The sequence below is a fragment of the Equus caballus genome, chromosome X (assembly GCF_041296265.1).
Source record: "Equus caballus isolate H_3958 breed thoroughbred chromosome X, TB-T2T, whole genome shotgun sequence".
NCBI classification, from domain to species: domain Eukaryota; kingdom Metazoa; phylum Chordata; class Mammalia; order Perissodactyla; family Equidae; genus Equus; species Equus caballus.
Window position 1 is genome coordinate 143,968,763 of NC_091715.1, and position 23,212 is coordinate 143,991,974.

General features: G+C 59.9%; 1 protein-coding gene across 17 annotated transcripts in view; it reads left to right on the forward strand.

The window, feature by feature from the left end:
• The window catches only part of ATP2B3 (ATPase plasma membrane Ca2+ transporting 3), a 71,768-nt gene that overhangs the window by 23,139 nt on the left and 25,417 nt on the right, over positions 1–23,212 (forward strand). For 9 of the 17 annotated variants that reach the window (XM_070258472.1, XM_070258466.1, XM_023634438.2 and 6 more), the window contains 14 exons: positions 2,143–2,340; positions 2,549–2,806; positions 3,191–3,316; positions 3,994–4,119; positions 7,325–7,366; positions 9,047–9,211; positions 9,523–9,737; positions 10,525–10,767; positions 11,166–11,407; positions 14,510–14,744; positions 19,339–19,518; positions 19,673–19,760; positions 20,405–20,511; positions 21,594–21,785. In XM_070258472.1, coding sequence (XP_070114573.1) covers positions 2,143–2,340; positions 2,549–2,806; positions 3,191–3,316; positions 3,994–4,119; positions 7,325–7,366; positions 9,047–9,211; positions 9,523–9,737; positions 10,525–10,767; positions 11,166–11,407; positions 14,510–14,744; positions 19,339–19,518; positions 19,673–19,760; positions 20,405–20,511; positions 21,594–21,785 — 2,417 coding nt within the window. The remainder of the gene's footprint in view (positions 1–2,142; positions 2,341–2,548; positions 2,807–3,190; positions 3,317–3,993; positions 4,120–7,324; positions 7,367–9,046; positions 9,212–9,522; positions 9,738–10,524; positions 10,768–11,165; positions 11,408–14,509; positions 14,745–19,338; positions 19,519–19,672; positions 19,761–20,404; positions 20,512–21,593; positions 21,786–23,212) is intronic. The other 8 variants (XM_070258475.1, XM_023634440.2, XM_070258469.1 and 5 more) reach the window with 1 other exon arrangement.

The following is a 23,212-nucleotide window of genomic DNA, read 5'->3' on the forward strand; positions in this document are numbered from 1 at the left end:
GGCTCTGCTGGATAGGGAGGACAGCGTGTGGTCATCGCCTAGCCCAGGGGACATGCCAAAGCTGTGCCGGCTGCGGGCTTTTGCTCATCCGTCCTTCCACCTGGGACAGCCCCCCCTCCCCAGGAGCCATCTTTCCCTGCCCCGCGCACACTCACTCTCCTGCCTCCCGGCCTCCTTCTGCACCACGCTTAGCGCTGTCTTGTTCTTGAGTCGTCTGGGCCTGGTCTTGTGTGCCTTCCCAAGCTGGCTGGGCACAGCCCATGGGCTGGGACCTGGAGCCCTTCTGGTTGCCCCTGCCCCCACAGGAGGCAGCAAGAGTCACAGCTACTCAGGGCTGGGAACTGTAAGCTGCTGTCCGTCCACTAGGTGTCAGTGTGGGGCTGGACACTGGGGGCAGAGACGCGGGAAAAGCTGGGGTACGCAGCAGCATCAGGGGGAGGAGCGGGGGAGCATTGTAGATGGGCCTGGAAGGAACCAGAACCCTGAGGGCTGAGGGCAGGGCTAGGGGATTTTGTCATCCCATCTGCCTGCCTCTGGGGAAGGTGGCCAAGTGGGTATCCAGCCTTGGGAGGCAGTGGCCTGGATGCCAGTCCCATATGGAAGCTTCTGGTACCTCCAGGCATGGTGGGCCTGAGGAGATTCATGCTCTAGAGGCATAGACCCAGAAAGCCTGGGTAGGAAGTGGGTTGTCCCAAGAAGGAGAAGTAAAAGCCCAGCTTTCAAATGTGGTAGCCAGCCCCTTTGTGGGTGTTGATTCTTGAGCCCCCGTGTCGACCAGGCCCACCCTCCCTCCCCGCTCACACACAGCAGCTTGTCTGGGAAATGGAGGGGGCCTCCCATTGGTCAGGCCCCTCTCAGCCCCGCAGCCCTACATCACAGTGCCTGAGCTGCTCAGGCCACAGGGGGTCCCCCACTGGGACTGGCTTCTCCACCCTTTACCCTCCTTGTCCTCTGCCTGGCAGCCTGAGGACACCGTGGCAACAGCATGAACCACTGACAATTCCATAGCCTTATAGACATTCAGCAGCTGCCAGATGTGCAGCCCCACAGGACGGGAGGAGGCAGTGGGGGCCTGTGGACAGGGTGAGGACCCACGTTCCGTTCCTGCCCTTTGCCATGACCCCCAGCTCAGGGCTCTGGGTTGGCGCTGCAGCAGAGGCCAGGGAAGGGGTTAGGAAGGAGGCTTCTCTCTCTGAAGGACAAGCTGTGAGAATTCAGGGTGGGGTTCGTCCCTGTGCGTCTCTGGGATGCCATGGGTGCCAGGCCCATTCTCAGCAGGGTGAGCAAGACTGACAAGGTCTCTGGGCTGCTTGGGCCAACCCTCTGCCAGGGCCTGTCGGACAGTAAAGGCTCTGTGTCCTGCACACACGGTTTGACTTTGCCTGCCTCTTGGTGGCTCAGCATCTGTGAGGCTCCCACCATCCTGACCTGCGGTCCGATGGATGGGGCAGCAGAGGGGTCCTGAGCTGCAGTCAAGAGCCCCAACTCAAGCACAGGGCCCTTTCCCTCCTGGCCTCAATTTCCTCCTCTGGACCCTGGTGGGATCGGACAAGCACCTCCTGCTCCCTCATGGCCCATGTTGGGATCAGCTACCCGGGGCACAGCCGAGAGTGGGATGCCTCCCCCTGGCCTGCATCCCAGTCTCATGCCAGGCCCTGCACACCCTGAGAAAGCCTTCACTGGTCTCTTTTGCTTCTGTCTCTGGGTGACACTTGGCCATCCCTGGCCCAGCTGGGTTCCCTCTGGCCTCCCCCCACGTTGGGTATTAGCACTTTCGTTTACATCCCCCCTTCAGAGGGACCCGCTGTAGTCCCTAGACCTCCCCAAGCGTATCAGGAGGATGGTCCAGCCCTTCCTCGTGGTAGGGGCTCCACGCCGGTGCGTGGCCGCATGCCCACGCTGTCTAGGTGGCTAGAGGGGTCACACATGCACTCCTACATACATGTCCCCAGGGTTTTCAGAAAGGCTCTGGGCGCCAGGCCCGTGCAGTCCCCACCTTCTAGGAGCTTTCAGTCTAGAGGGAGACACAGGCATGCAGGGTGAGAAGGGGAGGATGGAGCAGGGTCGCGCAGGGCGGGAGCGGGGCCAGCCTTTCCCATTCTCTCCTCCTGTGCGTCTGCTCTCCGTCCCCACACCACGCAGGTCTGGCCGACAATGCCAGTGACTTGGAGAAGCGCAGGCAGATCTACGGGCAGAACTTCATCCCTCCCAAGCAGCCCAAGACCTTCCTGCAGCTGGTGTGGGAGGCCCTGCAGGACGTGACCCTCATCATCCTAGAGGTGGCTGCCATCGTCTCCCTGGGCCTCTCGTTCTATGCGCCACCCGGAGAGGAGAGTGAGGGTGAGGGGCAGGGCCCCGAGGGCTGGTGAGGGAGGACCTGGCAGGAAGAGGCAGGATGAGGGCAGCAGCACAGTTGGGCTGGCAGGAGGGGAGGGGTGGAACCTGAGACAAGGGAGGGTCACAGGATGTCCCAACCCCGGTGGCAGGAAGGAGCCGGTGGGAGTGACTCCTCTGCCACCTCTGTCCTTCCCTTCTGTCGTCGGTGCAGCGTGCGGGAATGTGTCAGCCGGGGCAGAAGATGAAGGCGAGGCTGAGGCCGGTTGGATCGAGGGGGCCGCCATCCTGCTGTCTGTAGTCTGCGTGGTGCTGGTCACAGCTTTCAATGACTGGAGCAAGGAGAAGCAGTTCCGGGGCCTGCAGAGCCGCATCGAGCAGGAGCAGAAGTTCACAGTCATCCGCAATGGGCAGCTCCTCCAGGTCCCTGTGGCCGCACTGGTGGTGGGCGACATCGCCCAGGTCAAGTATGGTGAGTGTGCCCATCGTGACCCACCCTGCGAAGGAAGCTCAGCTCCCGTCTCGGGGGGAGAGTGGGCCTTCTCGCCAGGAGCACGTGTGTCCTCATCTGCGGGAGGCTGGAGGTGGGGAGCATGGGCAGGAGGCAGAGCCCCAGGAAGTAGGCTGTCCCCACAGTCTGTTGAAGGCTTCCCCAGCACTGCAAGATGCTTCTGTTGTCCCCATTCCCTGGGAGCTGGATAACAGGGCTAGGGTGGGTGGATCCCCCCGGAAAGGAGGAGACTGAAGGAAGAGGGCCCCACATCCAGTGGGACCTGCCTTGGGGGAGGTGGGAGGCGTCAGAAAGAAAGGCTGCCGGGGCCCATTGCCTCTGGTTCTGGCCACCTGCTGGTCTTAGGAGACCTGCTGCCTGCCGACGGCGTGCTCATCCAGGGCAACGACCTCAAGATCGATGAGAGCTCCCTGACTGGCGAGTCGGACCACGTGCGCAAGTCAGCCGACAAAGACCCCATGCTGCTCTCAGGTGAGCCTTCAAAGGCCCTGGCCGGCGGAGCCCATGGGGATGCCAGGATGCGGCCAGCCGGCCAGCACCCTCTGAACCAGCCCAGCACTGAGGAGCCTTGGAAGCCATTTGACCTGGCAACCCCCTCAATGAAGGCCCTCCTGAGTAGCGCTTCTGGTTAGAGAGTCTGCAGACTTTGCCCTCCACAAGGCCAGAGTGGCCAGTGGGAGGCATGACAGGGGCAGCTCCAGCTGCCGGGGAAGGAAATGGGTCCTCTCAGCCTGGGAGGGCCACCTCAAGGTGGGGACTGGCTCTGGGTCTGTTTCTCCCTAATCCAGACCCTGAAAAAGAGCCAGTGGGGGCAGTGTTCCCTTTCTAGAAGGTTCTGCTTTAGCCCAATGTTTATCCCAGTGGCAAATGCAGTGTGGAACAATACAGAGGGGCTGGAGGCCCTTCCGGACCCTGTGAACAGCTCACCCCCTGCCTCTGGGCAAGTACCTGCTCCTGTGCAGGCCTCCGGGTCCCCTCCAAGCTGGAGATGAGGCTTCAGCCTAGGCTTAGGGTCAACACAGCCTCCAGGGACCTCCAGACACTGAGAGCCTGCTTCTGGGATTCCTGGGGCAGGCTGCAGGTGCCGAGCCTGCCTCCCACCTGGCGGTGAGAATCTCTGTCTCGGTCTCTCTGTGTTGCTATGCCAGGTACTCACGTCATGGAAGGTTCCGGAAGAATGGTGGTGACGGCCGTCGGTGTGAACTCCCAGACAGGCATCATCTTCACCTTGCTCGGAGCAGGCGGAGAGGAGGAGGAGAAGAAGGATAAGAAGGGTAAGGTGACGCTGACCTCCAGTCCCAGCGCCGATGGGGGCTGGCCCTCCTTCCATGCAGCTCCAGCTCCAGCTCCGGGGGTGGGAGGCCATACCCTCTCTTCTGATTCCTTTTGCGGACCCCTCTTCTGGGGTCTTTGCCCCAGAGCCAGCAGGTTGGGGCCCCCCAGTTCTGTGTACAGGCAGCGCCCCTCGGATGGCTATTCCCTGAAGGCTTTGGGTCGTGTGTGCCGGGGGCCTCATGCCCACCCTTGGGGGTGTTCAACCCCCATGGTGGTGCTGAGGGTCCCAGGCCAACATGGCACCCAGGGGCCAGAGGATGCTGGGATGGGGCGGGGGCCCTCACCCAAGGGAAAGCAATGTCGAGGGACAGATGTCTTCTGAGAGCCCAGCCCTATAGCCAGCCTGACGCACAGCCCCCCTGCTGCCTCCTCTTGCCACTGCTGTGAGCCCCAGGCATGGCCAGGGTCCCCTCCAGTCCTCAGAACAGGGCTTACAAGACTGTGGAGCTGCTCTCAGCGCCCCCGCACGCTGTCTCAGGGCCTAGGGTCAGGAGCCTGCTCCCGTCTGTGACTCAGGCCTGCACCTGCTCACCACTCACCTTGTTCTGACCTGGGTCTCCCTTCAGGCCACTTCTGCAGTCAAACCAGGTGGGGAGCAGAGTTTTCTAGATGTGCGCCTCACCTCTGAGAGAATCCACCTGGGCCCACTAGAAAGAAGTACAAAGAAACCGCACACGTGTGGGGAGAACGTGGGCCGGAAGCCTGCACCCGGGGCCTCCGGGGGCAATGAGATGCTGGGGCTGGTGAGCTGGGCAGGGGACAGAGGGTTGGCAGTCACTGGCCCCACCTCAGTCAGTCAAGGCCACTGGGCCCAGCGAGCAGGCATGATCAGTCTGCCCAGTCCCAGCAACATGGGCACAGGTCAGCATTAAGGAAAGATATGCTAGTGTCCCCGGCCCTGGGCCACCCTGCTCCTAGAGGCAGTGAGGGAAGAAATAGATGAGCCACTATTGCCTAGAAGCTTCTTTGGGCCCTGTATCCTGGCAGCCTGGGCCCGGCCTCTCTGCACGGACACCTCCCTGCTCCTGGATGGCCAGGCCCACCCCTCACAGCCACGTTTGCCACACCCAGCCCTGCCTCCCTGCAGAGCTCAGCTCAGGTCTCTCCACAGTGAGTGCCCTGGGGTCCACAGGCTGGTAAGCAGGTTAGTGGGCGGGCCCTGGGCCTCGTGGGCTGGGCTAGAGTCCCCATGCCTCTCTCCAGGGAGGCCCAGCTGACTTTGCCTAGCGGCCTTCCATCGACACCCTGCTGGCTGGTTGGCAAGGTGCCCCTTCCACACTCCTTCCCAGGCTCCTCCCCTCCTGCTTGGTCCCTTAAATGTTGGCTTCCTTCAGGACTTGGTCCTAGGCTCCTCCTCTTAGACCTCGATGAAACTCCTCCAGCCCCCACAGGTCCCTCCCTCACCCCAGCTCCTCTCCCCAACAGCACCCCCGGGCTGTGCTACTTAGGAGTCAGAGGGGCATCTCCACCAGCCAGCTTCCTGGAGGAGGGGAACCCTGAGGGGGCTCTGGAGGGGGAGCGGAGCTGGCCAGCCTCCAGGGAGGGGACAGCAGCACCCTCAACCCCTTGCCAAGGTCTCAGCCCAAGGCCTGGGCCTCTGTGGAGACAGGAGGGTGGCCACACCTGGTGCCTCCCCCTGGCCCTCACCCTTGCTTCCTCCTGACCTCGTCTGGGGGTCCAACACTCCCTGTCCACCCGCTGCCCCCCAACCTGTTTCTTGCCTTTTGGCCTTGACTCCTAATCACCTTTCTCCTTGAGGCATCCTCGCTCCCCTCCTCCTCCCTCCCTTGGCTCCTGTCTCTCCCCCTCCCATAATGCTCATCCCAAACCTCTCTCCCTCCTCCAGAGGCCTCCCCGGCCCTGTCTGCAGCCTGGGTCCTCTGGGTCCATCCTTCCTCTGGGCCCCCAGGGCCCCAGGGCTTCCGGCAACAGCCCCTCATTGCACTGTATCGTCACTCTGTGTCTCTGGGTGTCTCCCCTCGCCCCAGAAGTCTCCTTCACCTTTGAATAACCCCCCGTACCCCTACAGCGGCCCTGGGCAGAGAGGGCCTGACTCACACTGCACCTCGCCCTGCAGAGGGCCTCTCCCTCCCCCCAGGACCCCCAGACCAGACCCCACTACCTGGTAGTCACCTGGCACCCTGTTTGTGTTCCTGGATCCCTAGTGACATGAGCTATTGGGTGGTGGCTGACAGGCCAGTCCACAAACCCCTCCTGCCCCCTGTCAGTCATCTCTGGATTTGAGGCCAGCACAAGTGTGGCCCCCGAGAAAGCCCCTCAAACTGACGTCCCACCCATGATGCTCTGGGGAAGGTGAGGCAGGAGGGGCTAGGGTGCAGAGCCTGAGCCTGAGCACAGTGCCGGGCTCACTGCTGTGGTCCCCTTGCTTGTCAGGTCTCCTGGGCCCTCCCCAAGTGGCAGTCCTTCCTTACCTTGGAAACCAGAAGCGCCACCAGCGCTGTTTACCTTGGCCTTGGGAAGCCAGTCACTGCTGCAGTCCCTGACACTCAGCTATGGTCCTTGTGGTTGTAGAGCACTTTCATGAATGAGTCCCCATACGGGTCCACCTGGTGCCCCACCTGTCCCTACCCCTGCCCGTCCCCGCAGTGCTGCGAGGTGCCCAGCACTCAGCCTGGTGCCCCAAGCCCGGCAGATTCCTCTAAATCACACACAGAGCTAACTGCTGGCCACACTGCAGAGGAGGCTAATCTCTAGGCCACCAGAGGTTAGGAACCATCTAGGTATACCTCCCTGCTGGTTCTGGGGGCAACGCATGTTTCCACTAGAGGCCCTTCTCAAGGCGGCACAGCTGGGACCGGACACCTGGCAGCAATAACTCCCTGTGTTGGCAGCCCTGGTGGAAAGCCCCACTGCCAGCTGCATGTGACCCAGGGTCCATCCAGAGCTGGCTCTGGGGCTTCAGTGGAGGACTGGGTCAAGGCGCCCACATGTCGGGAGGTGGTGAGAGGGCGTTGTGTGAGCCTGGGGAGTACAGGGCCCTCCTCTTCCCACCTCCCCGTCCCCTGTGCTCGCTGGCTGCACTGTCTATACCCCACTGTCCTGTGCGTGTGTGTGTGTGTGTGTGTGCCAGGGCCACGTGGATGTTCTCAAGTCTCCGTGTCTGTCGTTCCTCTTCCATTGTAGGCAAGCAGCAGGATGGGGCGATGGAGAGTAGCCAGACCAAAGGTAATGCGAGCCCTGCACTCAGGGTGGGGTAGGGAGGGCATGGCACGGGGGGGGGTGGGTGCCCACCTCATTGCAGGAGCAGCACCTAGAGACCAGGTGAGTGGGACGGGGCGGCCCATCTGCAGACCCCGCCGGGTGTGCACAAAGATCACCTGTGAGCAAGCATCCTGGAGAGGAAACTGAGAGGGTGACTCGCCCAAGACCTATCAGGCCCGTGGGTTTCCCAGTTCAGCTGCCTTTCTGCTGGGCCTTAGAGGCAAGGTGGCTGGGTGGCCGTCCGAGGGGCCGCCGCCTGTTCCGCTCTCGGCCTGGATGCCTGGTGGTGCCGACGCTCTGTGGCCGGGCTGAAGGCTTGTCAGCAGGCAGTCATAGGATCTGAGGATTGAAAGGTGGATAAAGCCTGGTCCTGGCCCTCAGGAAGGTCACGGTCCAGAGATGCGGCCCAGGGGCAAAACTCAAGTGCAGCATGGAACTCAGAGACCCAGGACGAGATGGGATCAGACAAGCAAACCAGAGCTCAAGGATAGCTGGAATGGGGAGGGCATTTGGGGCACGGGACAGCCCAGTGACTAGGGCCCCAGGCTGGGGCAGGGAGTGGCAGTTGGTGGGGCATGAGGCTAGAGTGGCCCAGCTGGGTGGGGCCATAAGTGTCGCTGAGGCCAAGGCCTCTGGCCTGAGGCCCCTGGAAAGAAGAAGCCATTGGTGAGTGGCCTCAGACAGTCGAGGGGACAAGGGATGGGTGGGAAGACTGGAAGGAAGAGGAAACAGCTAATGCAGCGAGGTGGCGGGAGCCGTGCAGAGGTGGTGTCAGGAGAACCAAGAGCCCCATTGGGTGGGGACAAGAGCAGTGAGGGAAAAGGACGAGTGGCGGGGGCGAGTGCCCCCTCCAGGTGGGAGAAGAACAGGCTTACGTGGGGCAGTACAATTGAAGACATTGCAGGCCAGAATGTATAAAGTGACAGAGGTTGTAAAGGCAGGGTGGGGGACCCCCCACCCTCCTGTCAGGGGCAGCGTGAGGAGCCGGGGGGGCCACCTGTTCCAGAGAGGAGGCAGGAAGGCTCCACAAGGAGAGAGGCCTGAGGTTTGCCCAGAGCAGCCCCTTCCAGCTGCAGCAGGAGGTGGCCAGGGCACGGGCTCAGGTGAGCTAGGCCCCGATGGACAAGGGGCCCAACCAAGGGGTCGGTGGGAGAAGAGACAGCCTGAGTAGGGAGCAGGGGAGGAGAGTGCAGGGCCTCCTGGGCCTCCCTGAGGGGAGTGGAGAGGTGTCTTGGACACCAGTGGGCCAATGAGTCAGCTCAGGGTTCTGGAACATTCCTTGGGCCTCAGGCCTCTGCTCTCAGGTATTGAGATTTGGGGTTGGCCCCCCTGTCTGTGTGTCCAAGTTACTCGTGCTTGTGTCTGTCCTTCCTTCCCCTGCAAGGCCCCAAGAGAACCTTCTCTGTCCTGCCCAGGACAGCACTGGAGCGGCCCACCCACCTGCCTCAGGAGGGACTGGGCTGACAAGGAGAGAGGAGGGAGAGGAGCTAGCCTCCATGCCGTGTGACACTTGGAAATCAGAGAAACCCCCTGAACCCCGTGTCCTCTTGTATGGTGTGGCATGTCTTTCCCTCTGAAGGCCCCTTGTAGCTGTGACCCCAGCCACTGGGCCCTAACCTTGGCCATGGGGTTCCTCTTATGCAGCTAAGAAGCAGGATGGGGCGGTTGCCATGGAAATGCAGCCTCTGAAGAGCGCGGAGGGCGGGGAGATGGAAGAGCGGGAGAAGAAGAAAGCCACCGTGCCCAAGAAGGAGAAATCCGTCCTTCAGGGCAAGCTCACCAAACTGGCTGTGCAGATCGGGAAAGCAGGTGGGGGCCCCCGATGGGCACGGAGGGTACGGGCTCCTGGACGTAAGACCGAGCCTTGGAGAGCAAGTGGGAAAGGGATGTGCCAGGCGGCAAGGGGACAGCCCAGGGGCCGATGGTGGCCATCAGAGTCCAGCCCCTCTCCAGTGAGCATGGATTCCCAGCCCTCCGGGAGGCCTCACCCAACGCAGGCTCGAGCTGGTGCCAGCTGCAGCATCCCTTATCTCCTCTTCCCTCCTGCTCTCTCCTTCCCTCGCCCCTGCCGACCCCACTTCCTGCCCCCACCCCCTATGGCCTCTGTTGTGGCTGGGCAGGGCTGGTGATGTCTGCCATCACCGTCATCATCCTGGTCCTCTACTTTGTGATTGAGACCTTCGTCGTCGACGGCCGGGTGTGGCTTGCGGAGTGCACGCCAGTCTATGTGCAGTACTTCGTGAAGTTCTTCATCATCGGTGTCACTGTGCTGGTCGTGGCTGTCCCGGAGGGCCTCCCTCTTGCTGTCACCATCTCCTTAGCTTACTCTGTCAAGGTAATAATAATAAACACAATAGGAATAAGAATCCCTTGATACCAGGATACAGACCCAGAAACTGGGGTGCGAAGCCGTTAAGCAACTTGGACGCAGTGGGGACTAGAGAAAGTTTGGGATCACTCAGGGGAAGAGCAGGGAGCCTGAGCAGGGACCAAGAGCTGAACGCAGACATCCTTCGCTGCCCGGCTTTCTGGCCACGATGAGAGGAGCCAGAAACCAGGCAGGCGGTGGGAGAGACCTGGCATCTGCAGGATGAAAGCGGGGGACACGGAGGGCCCAGGGAGCTAAGGGTGCTGGTGCCACTTGCAGAGATAGGGGCGGAGAGGAAGGATGATCAGAGGAGGACGGAGGACCTTGGAGACAGTATTCAGGGCATGGCTGTTGGGGGGGAGTGGGGGCGCTGCAGGGCCATGAGAGGGGCTGTGGGTGGGGGGTTGTCCTAGGCAGCATGGAGACCCAGGGTGAGCTCTGGGGAGAGTGGCCGCCCAGAGTCAACCAATCGGTGTGTCTGATAAGAGTCCTTACATCTTACAGGCCCACTACCCAGGCCTCACCACCGCTCTGTAGCCACTCTGAGCTGAGTCTTTGGGCACTGCTGGCAGCCCAGCGGTGACGGTGTGTGCCTGCCAACTGAGGCCCCTGGGCTGTTAGTGCCACATGGAAAGCTGGTCGGGCAAAGCAGAGTCATACATGATGTTGTGTTGACAACCTCTTGCTCCCCCACCCCCTGGGCCAACCTCCCAAGGACAACTGGCTACCCAAGCCCCTGCCTTGCCCTTTACAGAAAATGATGAGGGACAACAACCTGGTCCGCCACCTGGACGCCTGCGAGACCATGGGCAATGCCACGGCCATCTGCTCGGACAAGACGGGCACACTCACCACCAACCGTATGACCGTGGTCCAGTCCTACCTCGGGGACACTCACTACAAGGAGATTCCAGCCCCCAGCGCCCTGACACCCAAGATCCTCGACCTCCTGGTCCACGCCATCTCCATCAACAGTGCCTACACCACCAAAATACTAGTGAGCTGAGAGTGGGTGGCAGGCTGGACCCAGCGAGGGTGGGCGAGGGCAGGGCCTGATGAGGGGTGCAATGGGAGCTGTCGCCAGGGGCTGGCTAGCTCTCGGAAAACCGTTTAACCAGAGCTATGATGGTCTCTGGGGTGCTGAACACCCTCTTCCTCATCTCTGGACCCAGTAGTCCCACCCTGGCTGCTGGGCAGGGCCCGCGGGTTCTGGAAGCCCCTTCCAAGCCCAGTGAATGGTGGGAAACCTGCCCACCTAGTCCACAGTGGAGGCCCTCCTTGGCTCCCTGCCACCATGCCCTAAAGATGTCGTGGCTGCAGCCAGGCTGGGTCCCTGGGAGCAGCAAGGTGGGAGGACTTGGCCCTCACACCGTGCTGATTCTCCTCACCTCACAGCCTCCAGAGAAGGAAGGGGCTCTCCCACGCCAAGTGGGCAACAAGACGGAGTGTGCCCTGCTGGGCTTCGTCCTGGACCTGAAGCGGGACTTCCAGCCTGTGCGAGAGCAGATTCCGGAAGATAAGCTTTACAAAGTGTACACCTTCAACTCAGTCCGCAAGTCCATGAGCACAGTCATCCGCACGCCCGACGGCGGCTTCCGCCTCTTCAGCAAGGGCGCCTCGGAGATCCTGCTGAAAAAGTGAGTGGCTGCCCGTGGCGGAGGCAGCTAAGGAGCGTGGGGTCTCTGGTTTTATTATTGTGGTAAAACAGACATAGCGTCAAATTGGCCATTTTCGTCACCTTAAAGTGCGCAGTTCAGTGTCGTTAAGTGCATTCACAGTGTTGTGCCACCGCCACTGTCTAGTTCCAGAACGTTTCATCACCCCCGGAGGAAGCCCCATACCCATTAAGCAGTCTCTCCCCCAGATCCCCACCCCCCAGCCCCTGGCAGCCCCTCATCTCTTTTCTGTCTCCACGGATTTGCGTCTTCTGGACCTTTCATAGGAATGGAATCATGTGATCTACGGCCTTTTGTGTCTGGCTCCTTTCTCTCAGCATAATGTTTCCAAGGTCCATCCACAGTGTAGCATGTGGCAGAACTTCACCCCTTTTTATGGCGGAATAACCTTCCATCGGATGGATACACCACACTTCGTTTATCCAGTCACATGCTGATGGACAGCTGGGCTGTTTCCACCTTTGGGCTATTATGAAGAATGCTGCTGTGAATATGAGCGTACAGGTTTTTGTTTGAACACTGCTTTCACTTCTCTTGGGTCTAGTCCTTGGAGTGGAACTGCTGGGTCAAAGGGGAACTCTGCGTCTGACTCTGGGGGGAGGCGCCGGCCTGCTTTCTGTGGGGCTGCACCATTTGCTGTTCCCACCAGTGCAGGAGGGGTCTGGCTTCTCCTCATCCTCACCAACGTGTTATTTTCTGGTTTTTTTCTTCTTCTTATTATGATTCCAGCCATCCTAGTGGATGTGAGGTAGGATCTTGTGCTGGTTTTGATGTCATTTCCTGATGGCCGGTGGGGTTGGCACCTTTCCTGTGCTCCTTGGCCCTTTGTGTGTCTTCTTTGGAGAGGCGTCTAGTCCAGCCCTTTGATCCGAGGCAGCTGTTTGCTGTCGGCCACGAGAGCTCTCTGTACGTTCTAGAGACTAGATCCTCGACACAGATCTGACTGCAGATTCCCTCCCATTCCATGGGCTGTCTTTTCAGTCTCTTGATTCGTCCTTGGATGCACAAATGTTTTTTTCTCTTCTTGTTTGTGCGGGGTTTCTTTTAGAGGTGATGAAAATGTTCTGAAGCTGGCTGTGGGGATGGTCGCACAACTCTGGATATACTAAAAGCCACTGGATTGGACATTTTAAATGAGTGAATTGTGTGGTGTGTGAATTATGTTTCAATAAAGCTGTTAGAAAAGCTGAGCGGGGAGCACGCAGCCCCGCCTCCAAGTACCCTGCCCCAAGTCCTCTCAGTGCCCTGCCCCCAGCCTCAGCCTCTCTCTTCCTCAGTATCTAGCAGCCCTCCCCTGCCCACCTGGCGCCTCACTTCCTCCAGAGCCACCTTCTGAGACATGACCTGATTGTGCCTCTGAGCTCATAGCTGGCCTTCCAGGGCCTTCAGGACAGAGTCCTCAGCAGGCCATCCGAGGCTCCCTGCCTCCCAGGACGGCTGAGTGCGCCCCCACCTGGCTGTGTCCTGGCCTCTACTGACTGCTGCGCCACCCAGAATGCTCCCCTCTCAAACTCTGTCCAGGCACAGCCTCCCCAGCCTGGTGCAAAGGCCACCTGCTCCCTGAAGCCGTCCCACTGGCTCCCGGCAGATGTGGCGGCTGGACTTGGAGGCCCCCACCTCTTTCTATGCCTCTCCTCTGGTGGGTACCATGGCTAAGAGCCCAGTTTCTGTAGTTGGGCACTGGGCTCCAGCCCCAGCTCTGCAATTTTTTATTTCTGGTGAGGAAGACTGGCCCAAAGCTAACATCTGTTGCCAATCCTCCTGTTTTTCGCTTGTCTCTGAGCTAACATCTCTGCCCATCTTCCTCTGTTTTGTATGAGGGATGCTGCCTCAGCATGGCTTGATGAGCGGTATGTAGGTCCACACCCAGGATCCGAAGCCACAAACCCTGGGCTGCCAAAGTGGAGTGCCCAAACTTAACCACTACGCCACCGGGCTGGCCCCTGCTCTTTGCTGACTGTGTGAACGTGACCCCCTTACTCCCCACCCCAGGCCTCAGTCTCCCACTGTAGCATGGCAATGGCAGGAATACTTACCTCCTGAGAGTGTTGTGAGAATTGCATGGGTGAATCCCCAGAAAGGCCGGGGTCCGTGCCGGCTTTTGCTTCATCCTCACTGCCCACCCTGAGCTCTGCAGCCGGCTCCTTCTCTCCTTCCTCACCAGTCTGTTTGGAGACCCTCCCCACCCTTCCACCTCGCCTGCCTCTAGGGCCCTTGGTCCCTTTGCTCTTTCCTCTTCCACACCTGAATCCTGCAGCCTGCCCCACCCTGGCCCTTCTGAGAAGCTTCCAGGGTCATCAGAGCCCATGCCACAGTTTCTGCCTTGTCGTGGCCCCACTCTGTGGCACTCAGTTTATGTTGATGTTCCACACTCTTGCCCTGAAGCCCAGTGTCACAAGTGTGATGTGCCCCAGCGCCCATCGAACACCGGTGGAGCTGTGATGGAGCTGTGCTCCGGCCTCCTGCTTGGCTCTCTTAGACCAGTCTATGAGCCTCCAGCTCCTAGGCCTGCCGGAACCAAGTACCATAAACCTGATGGCTTAAAACAACAGAAATCTAGTTTCTCCCAGTTCTGGAGGCCAGAAGTCTGAGATCCAGGTGTAGACAGGGCCTGGCTCCCCACAGAGCCTCCAGGGGAGGATCGCCGCTGTCTCCAGCTTCTGGCGGTCACCGGCACCCTTGGCCTTCCTTGGTGGGTAGCTGCCTCACTCCAGGCTCTGCCTCTGTTGTCACATGGCCTTGTCCCTGTGAGTCTTTGTGTGTACTCTTCTCTTTTTATAAGGACACCAGTTGTTGGATCAAGGCCCCACCCTCATCCAGTATGACCTCATCTTAACTTTGCAGCAACCCTATTTCCAAATAAGGTCACATTCTGAGGTTGTGGGGAGAGCATGAATTGGGGGGTACACTCTCAGGCCCTGCAAAAGTAGAGCGCCTCCCTCCTTGGAGAAGCCTGTCTGCCTTGTCGGATGGAGGGCTCAGGCTGATCCCCGCCAAGACTCTCGGCCTGCCGGCTCCCCTGGCCTCATGGCACCTGCTCCTCGTGTTCTGTCCCTGCCCCAGGTGCACCAACATCTTAAACAGCAACGGAGAACTGCGCAGCTTCCGCCCTCGGGACCGGGACGACATGGTGAAGAAGATCATTGAGCCGATGGCTTGCGACGGCCTCCGCACCATCTGCATCGCCTACCGCGACTTCTCTGCTGCCCAGGAGCCTGACTGGGACAATGAGAATGAGGTGGTGGGCGACCTCACCTGCATAGCTGTCGTGGGCATCGAGGACCCTGTGCGACCCGAGGTAACCACCCACTTCTCTGAGCGGCTGGGTTGTTGGGATGGGTGGAGGGGCGTGTCACTGCAAGGAGAGACCCAACCCTTTCTCCCTCCTTCCTGGCTGCCACACCACTTCCTGCTAGAGTTATAGGTAGAGCGAACTGCCACCTGCTGGAGGAGTCTGGAAGGGTGAGTGTGGGCACCGCACCCCAGATCACACCCTCCTTGGTGCACTTCAGCCCCCTCATCCTCTCGCCCTTGCTCCTACATGGAGGCTCTGACCTGCCCGCTGGAAGGCCCCCTCCCGCTGGCCTCCAGCCCTGGCTCAGGCTCTGCCTCCACCAGGTGAGAGGGGGTGGCAGTTAGAACCTCGACACCCCCAGGACTGATGGACTGGAGCAGGTGACGAGGGAGAGGGAAGAGCCGGGCACAGCTCCCAGGGCTGTGGTTTGGAGAGGCGGGCAGGTGGCACTGCCATCACCAGGCTGGGAAGTTCTTGGTTGAGGGTTTGGTTGGGGCTGAGTGAGGTTTAGGACGTCCCCATGGAGATGTCAAGTGGGTAGGAGAGCTCAGAGCAGAGGTCCTGGCAGGAGAGAGAGTCCAGAAGCAGCTTTACATGAGTGATGTCTTGGAGTGGGCATGCCTGAGCAGAGGCAGGAGGACCCTGCCAAGGAGACTTGAAGGAATGGGCTAGGCAGAGAGGGGAAACTGAGAGGGCCATGTGGCTGAAGCACGAGGGTGGCTTAGCCCAATCCTGGCTGCAGTGGGCCCTCGACATTGAGAGGTCACTGGAGACCTTGACCTCACAGATTCTGTGGGACGGCGGGGAAGGAGCCAGCACATGGACAACCTTATCAAGAGCTTTTCTGAAGGGCGAACAGAGAAACAGGGCAGAAGCTGGACAGGGAGTAGAGTGAAGGAGCAATGGAGAGAGTTGTTGGTTCTTAAAGGTGGGAGATCCTTGAGGGAGGGAGAGCTTGCCAGGGCTGTAGGACACCAGGTCCCAGAGGGAGTGTGCAAGGCACAGGAGGTGCAGGTTGCCAGAGACATGGAGGGACCATCTCTCTGCTCCCAGGACCTTTCCAGCGGTGCCTACCTCATGTTAGAGTCAGGGCCACTTTGATCCTGCCAATTAGCCTGAAAACACGTATGTAAACTAGCTGTCCTGGGGGGTGCTGACACAATGGAGGAGAAGCTTCTGGGCTCTCGTTCGGGAGACAGGCATTCACACATTGGATCAAGGACCAAAGACCCTTGATTCATAAGTCGGTGCTTGGCACATCTGAACGCCAGCCACAGGTTATCAGTGATGGCACGTCCCCACATTCCAAGGAGGTAGGGGCCACTGCATGCAGAGTGGGGACACATGGAGGCTGGCCTGGGAGGAAATGGATGGTGACAGAGGGGAGGGGAGAGACTTCCAGCCAGAGATACAGGCCTGGCAAATGTAGGTGATGGGAGGAGCAGCTTGGGAGAGCAAGAGGAGAAGGCGCTGCTGAGGGTGGCACAGCCACCCCCACGGACACAGGGGCCAGGCCTCTCCCTTTATCAGGCCAGGGAAAATCTGAGGCACAGAGCGGAGGAGGGCTGTGTCCACGCAGCAAAGCCGAGTCACAAAGTTGTGTTGCCCTTGTGTAGACCTGATGGCCTTCCCCTTCGGGATGGAGCCGTTCACCACACCCCGCAACACCCCACACGGCTGCGGGCTGCTGGCTGGTGTTCCGTGCTGCTCCTGGGGTGGTGGGTGTCCCCTCGTTACTTCCGGGGAGGTGTCGACAGTGGCAGCTCTAAACTTTTCTGCCCAGTTGCTGGGGCCGTGTGAAGCTGCCGGAAGGCCGGGGCTCCCGCCGGAGTGCGCACAGACCCAAGACGGTGGCGTTCCCCAACTCCCAGAGCCTGGCCAAGGCCCTTTCCCCACCATCATGACCCGCCCGCCCTCCCCTTCTACCTCAGCCACTTGCCCGGACGGAGGGGTGTAGGGTGTGAAGCCACTCCCGGCCGCACAGCCCAGGGAGCCCTTCCTGCCTGGTCCCCAGGCCGAGGAGCCCTGCAGGCTTCTCCTCGTTCCTAGCAGAAACATTTGTTGAGCCACTCAAAGCTCGAGTCGCAGGTGTAAACAGAACTGCAGCGGCCATCTTCTGGTCCAAGTCGGCTCATTTACAGAGGCATCAACCAGGCTAGACTGGGGTTGGGGGTCAGATGGAACTGTCCAGAATGGCTGCACATGGGTGGGGCAAGGCCTGGCCTTCTAGTGGTGGAACACAGGCAAAAGTCCAAAGAAGGGTACAGTGAAGGCCCCACAGTGGCTGCCATGGCGGGAGAGTCCCCGAGGCCGAGCAATGGGCCACTCCTGTGAGCGCCAGAGATGGCCTTGGCAGAAGGGCCCAGGGGACGGGACAGCTCCTCTCTGGCTTGAGAGTGGCTGAGTGAGTCTGGGCAGCAGATGGCACCAACATGGCCAGGCTGGGGAGGCCAGGCAAACCCCCATGGAGACTGGCCTGCCAGATGGTGGCCAAGGAGGGAGCGCCGAGGGCCCGGTGGAGTGCTGGGTGGCAGGCGGCAGGGTGGATGGGGCGCCATTAAACCTGCCAAGGCGCCTAGAGGCGTGGGACGACTGCAGCCAGAGGCAGGCTGCGGGGCTGCAGGGCCCCTGGGCGTGGGCCGCGTTAATGCTGGAGGGGTGCGGGCCTCCTCCACGCAGCCGGCTGGCTGCCATGCCGTCAGGCCTCCAGGAGCACATCGGCATCACGGCCGGGCTGGGGCTGGACGAGGAGCACGGGGCGACAGGTGAGGAAGGACAGCCGCCCCATGAGGGAGAGGGCACCTGCAGAGGGAGGGAGGCTTCCTGCCCGCTGGCTGGGAGGCCGAGGGCCTTTCTGCGGAAAGTGAGCCGGCCTGGGCTGCACCCAGAGGAGGTGAGCAAGGCCCCGGTCTAGGGCTCCCGGGTTTCCAGCTCATCACGGCCACTTGGTGGCAGCAGAGGAGTGGCTTCCAGACGCTTCAGGGCCGGGAGGGAGCTTGCTGGAAGGGGAGTGTCTCCCTGTAGCTCATCATCCGGCACCCCAAGATCCCCAAAGGGCAAAAAGTGTCCCTAAGGCCTGGAGCAAAGAGACACATTATTGGAGGTACGAGATGCAGCCCCTTTCCAGGAGCTTGGCCTTCCAGGCCACTTGGCAGTTATTTGCTACAGGGATCACAGGGTTGCCGTGTCACAACCCTGAAGTGGGGGCTCCTCTGGCTGGGCCGCAGGCTTCCCCTCTTGTCACGCCCTCTCTCTCCCTGGCTGAGATAACAACCACCCCACACCCTGACCCCCTGCCTTGGGGGCCTTGGGGACCACCAGCGTGCTGGGGACTCCCAGGTCAGAGTGCACCTACCCCCCACCCAGCCCCACCTGCTGCCTGCCTCCCCTGGGGTCTCCCGGCTGACCTGCCCCGCCCCCACCACCTGGCTCCTGCTCCTCTGGCTGTCAAGTCTGTGTGGCCCAGCTCACCCCCCTGTCCCTGGGCTCCTAAGCCTGGCCTTTGGGGCACACCCGGCACACTGCGTGCTCCCTCCCCGTCTCTCCTCAAGCTCAGACTGTTCCCAGGGCTTTCGTCAGCCCAGTGGTGCTCACTGGGGACTGGCAGGTGTGTGCGCTGGGCCCATCGGACAGAGCAGGGAGCCGGGGCTCCCCAGGCTGCACCCCTCGCAGGGGCTGCATCCAAGCATCTCACAGGCCTCGGCCCGACCTCCTTATCCAGTTCCCCAGCTCTGAACCCATTCCTCCCCTCCTCCTTGTCCTCTCCCCTCCCTGGCCCCACAAGCACCATCTGCCCAGCTGCCCTCCCCACTGCAGTCTCCAGGCTCAAGAGCCACCTCCTCATTAATTGGGGAGCCAGAGCATCTCCACTCTCTGGGACAATGCCACCACCTCTCAGCTCCCTTCAGCCCATTTTCCACTCAGCACCAAGGGGATCTCTTTTTCTCCCCCCTTTACCAAAGTCTAATATTATATTTAGAAAATGGAAATGTGTGCTCCGTAACCAAAGCAGTGTTCCATTCCCCTGATGAATAGTGAGAATGCCTCATCATGGAAAACGTTCGGCTCCGCAGGCCTTCAATTTTTTGTAGAAAAAGGTATGCTGTAGAAACGGTGGAGACAAGTGAGCAAGGGGCCCAGAGTTCCGCCCCGCAGCAGCTGATGGCCGGCCGGGAGCCTGCCCTGAGTCAGGCCCCAGAGGGATGGGCTTCTGGGCTCACCTTTCCAGACACAACTCCGATGGTGCCCCTCGACAGTGTAAAAGCTTCTGGTGGCTTCTCCTAGCCTTACTCATGGTGTCAGGGCCTGGGTCTGAGTCGTTGCTGGTCCCCAGAGCTTGGCCCAGTGAAGGAGGCACCTTGGGGAGGGGGGCGCTCAGGGACTGAGGGGGGCGCCCTGCCCACTTCGGGCTAGACTGACAGTGGCATCAGAGCAGACAGGCCTCTCCTCGCCTCCTCTGGGCTGCCCTTCTCAGGGGCCCTTCCCTGGGACCACAGTGAGGGGGGAGGGCTGCAGATCTGGATGGAGGAGAGGATACAGCCTGGACACAAATGTGCCTTGCCTTGATGACCCCACGCACCTCTCTTGTCTCTTCCAGGTCCCTGAAGCTATCCGCAAATGCCAACGTGCTGGCATTACAGTCCGCATGGTGACTGGAGACAACATCAACACGGCCCGGGCCATCGCAGCCAAGTGTGGCATCATCCAGCCAGGGGAGGACTTCCTGTGCCTGGAGGGAAAAGAATTCAACCGGCGCATCCGCAATGAGAAAGGCGAGGTAGCTCCCAGCCCATCGGCCTTCCCGTAGGGGGCCACCCGTTTCTGCCCACCTCGGTCCAGGGTTCTGGCTGTTTCTCCCCACCCCATCTCTGCTCAGCCCCACCTGCCCAGCCCCCGAGGCTCTGCAGCATCTGTGTGCTTGCCCCTCCCAGATAGAACAGGAGCGTCTGGACAAGGTGTGGCCCAAGCTGAGGGTCCTCGCCCGATCATCTCCCACTGACAAGCACACTCTGGTCAAAGGTAATGGAGCTAGCTCACCCCCGCCCACCCCTGCCCCGTCCCTTGTCCCTTCCCAAGGTGACACGGCGCTGGCTGAGTGCAGCCATCCCCCCCGCATGTTATCTGCTCCCAGACAGGTTTTCAGGGCCAGCTCAGGAAACAGAGTCCTCAGCTCTGGACCTGTTGCCACTGGAGACTTGCTTTGTGTCTGAGAGCGAATCACTGGCTCTCCCCAAACCTCAGTTTCCTCATTGGGGAAATGGGGATAATAATGGAGACCCCCTCAAAGGGCTGACGTGCCAGAGCTCACCCCTCCTCTTCTCTGAGCTAACAACATGAATGAAAGACACCGGTAGAGGCTGGCCTCTCATCATAACAGATGGGGAAACAGGCCCAGGAGAGGGAGACGTTTCTCCAAGTCACATGGCGCTGGGCCCTTGCCTTCCACCAAATCACACGGCCCTATATCATCTCACTGGGTGATGGACCAGGGTGGGATGAGAGGGACGAGGCTGCCAGTCAGGGTACAAAGGTGACAGGGAGCTTGGAGGATCGGGGGCAGTAGACACAGTCACAATCCCAAAGGCTTTCCAGAGCTACCCAGCCCCCCAGAGCCCCCTGGGCTGGTCACACAGGCCCACAGATGGCGCCACTCTGTGTTCCAGGGATTATTGACAGCACGACTGGCGAGCAGCGACAGGTGGTGGCCGTGACGGGGGATGGCACTAACGACGGGCCAGCCCTCAAGAAAGCAGATGTGGGCTTCGCCATGGTAAGCCACCCAGCGCCAGCCTGGCTCACCACCCCAGGCTGGGCCCTGTGTCCCGAGGACATTAGCTTTGTGTAGGAAGGTGGGAGCTAGTGTTGAAGCAAGTCGCAGAGTGCCAGAAGTTTCTTTCTCTCACATCCTGCCCACTTGGGCCTCCTCAGGCTCTGCTGGTCAGGGGACACACGTGTGATTTGTTTAAAGGTATCTGATGTGATGATGCCCGAGATGACAGTGGGGCCCAGCCACATTGCCATGGGGCAGGGGACTTGCCAGTTGTGTGCCTGCCTCACCCTCTCCCAGTCCAGTCTAAGTGGACCTTGGCCCCAAGTATAATCAGCAGAGCCCCAAACAAGCTTTTCCTCTGTGCTTCTCTCCTGTTGCTTACATGGAGCTAATTCCTGCTGTAAAACCCAGACCCCGCTGAGCAGGGTGGCCAGTGACCGGCCCTGGCCCCACGGCCTTTTGCAGGGAGCTGTGCTCAGCCACCAAAGGCAGAACCCCCGCGAGCCCTTCTCCCCACCCTCCCGAGAAGGAGTGCCCTTCATTCCGCCCCATTCAGTCTGGCCCACCACGTGCAGGCCCCGGGGGCACCGGCCAGTCCTTCCCAGAACCCAGCCCCCAGAGAGACCAGGCCCCAGTGCCCGGGGGCTTGGAGGACACACCGGAGCAACACAGGGCCCGGCCTCAGGGCGGCGGACAGAGTGTGCTGTCCCTGCGTCTGAGGCTTCGAGCAGCAAGGACAGGAGTCCTCCTCCAAACACCCCTGTGTGGGCCGGGAGGACTTGTCCTCGCTCTGCCAGAGGTGTCCCCGTTCAGGACTCCCAGGGCCTCCTTATGTGGCAAGCTACTCTAGCACACTAAGACAGGACAAAAGACTGGTTGGTGGCCACACAGTGGCAGCTGGGCCTTGTGAGTAAGGCCATGTTGGTGGCCCCAGTGGCAGCACCCTCTTTGTTTATGAACAGAGCCCCTCACCATGCTGCGTTCCCAGCTGGTGGGGAGCTTCTTTTGAAAGGGAAGGGGGGGGGAGCCAGCCCAGAGGGGCTGGGAAAGGGGCTCGCAGACACTGTGTGTATGCCCCCCAGGGCATCGCAGGGACTGACGTGGCCAAGGAGGCCTCGGACATCATCCTGACCGATGACAACTTCACCAGCATCGTCAAGGCGGTCATGTGGGGCCGCAACGTGTACGACAGCATCTCAAAGTTCCTGCAGTTCCAGCTGACAGTCAACGTGGTGGCCGTGATTGTGGCCTTCACGGGCGCCTGCATTACTCAGGTGGGCACTGGGGACCACCATGCCTGAGGAGAACTCTGGGCTCTCCTCCCATAACCCATGGGGCCCCTTCTGCCTTGGGCACCTGGACCCCAGTGCAGAGAGCAAGCCCAGGGGAGCCCGCTCCCAGGAGTGTGTGGGCTGGGAAGCTCCTGCCTGAGGGTCTAGTTGGGAGACCCAGGTGTTTTCTTTGCTACAGGTTTTTTTTTTTTTTTTTGGTGAGGAAGATTCACCCTGAGCTAACGTCTGTTTCCAGTCTTCCTCTTTTTGCTGAGGAAGACTAGCCCTGAGCTAACATCTGTGCCAGTATTCCTCTATTTTGTATGTGGATCACCACCACAGCATGGCTGATAAGTGGTGTAGGTCCTCACCCAGGAACTGAACCTGCAAACCCAGGCTGCCGAAGCCGAGCGCACCAAACTTAACTAGTAGGCCACTGGGGCTGGCCCCGAAGGTTTTTTTATTAAGATAAAGTTCACATACCACAGAATTCACCTTTTGAGAATGTAAAATTCAGTGGATTTGTTTTAGTATAGTCACAAAATTGTGCAATCATCACCTCTATCTAATTCCGGAACATTTCCCTCACCCCAAAAGGAAACCTGTTCCCATTAGCAGTCACTCCCCAGTCCCCTCTCCCCAAGCCCCTGATACCCAACAATCTAATGTCTGTCTCTACAGACTTACCTATTCTGGACTTTCATATAAGTGGAATCAAATAATAGGTGGTGGTTTGTGTCTGGCACCTTTCTCTTGGCACAGTGTTTTCAAGGTCCACCTGTGCTGTAGCACACATCGCTACTTCATTCCTTTTGATGGCAGAATAATGTTCTGTTGCATGGATGGATCACATGTTTTTCTCCATTCCTCCATCAATGGACTCTTGGGTTGCTTCCCCCTGTTGGCTGCTGGGGCTAGTGCTGCTGTGAACACGCGTGGACGAGGCTCTGTGTGGGCCTGTGTTCTCACTGCTCTTGGGTCTGGACCTAGGAGTGGAAGGGCTGGGGCTGACAGGAGCTCCAGATTTCACCTCTGGAGGAGCCTCTGCCCTTGTTTTTCTTTGCTGGGAAAGAGTCGCCCTGAGCTAACATCTGTTGCCAATCTTCCTCTTTTTTGTGTGTGTCTGCCCAAAGCCCCACTACGTAGTTGTATATTCTAGTTGTAAGTCCTTCCAGTTCTTCTCTGTGAGCCGCCCCCACAGCATGGCTACTGACAGACGAGTGGTGAGGTTCCAATGCCCGGGAACTGAACCTGGGCCACCGAGGTGGAGCACACCAAACTTTAACCACTAGACCATCAGAGCTGTCTCTCTGCCCCGTTTTCAATAGCCCAATTCTCCCCATTAGTGAGTGTCCAGAATGTATTTGTCTCCCTTTCAAAGGTTTTTTTTTTAATTGAGATAAAATTCACCTAACATAAACTGCACCGTA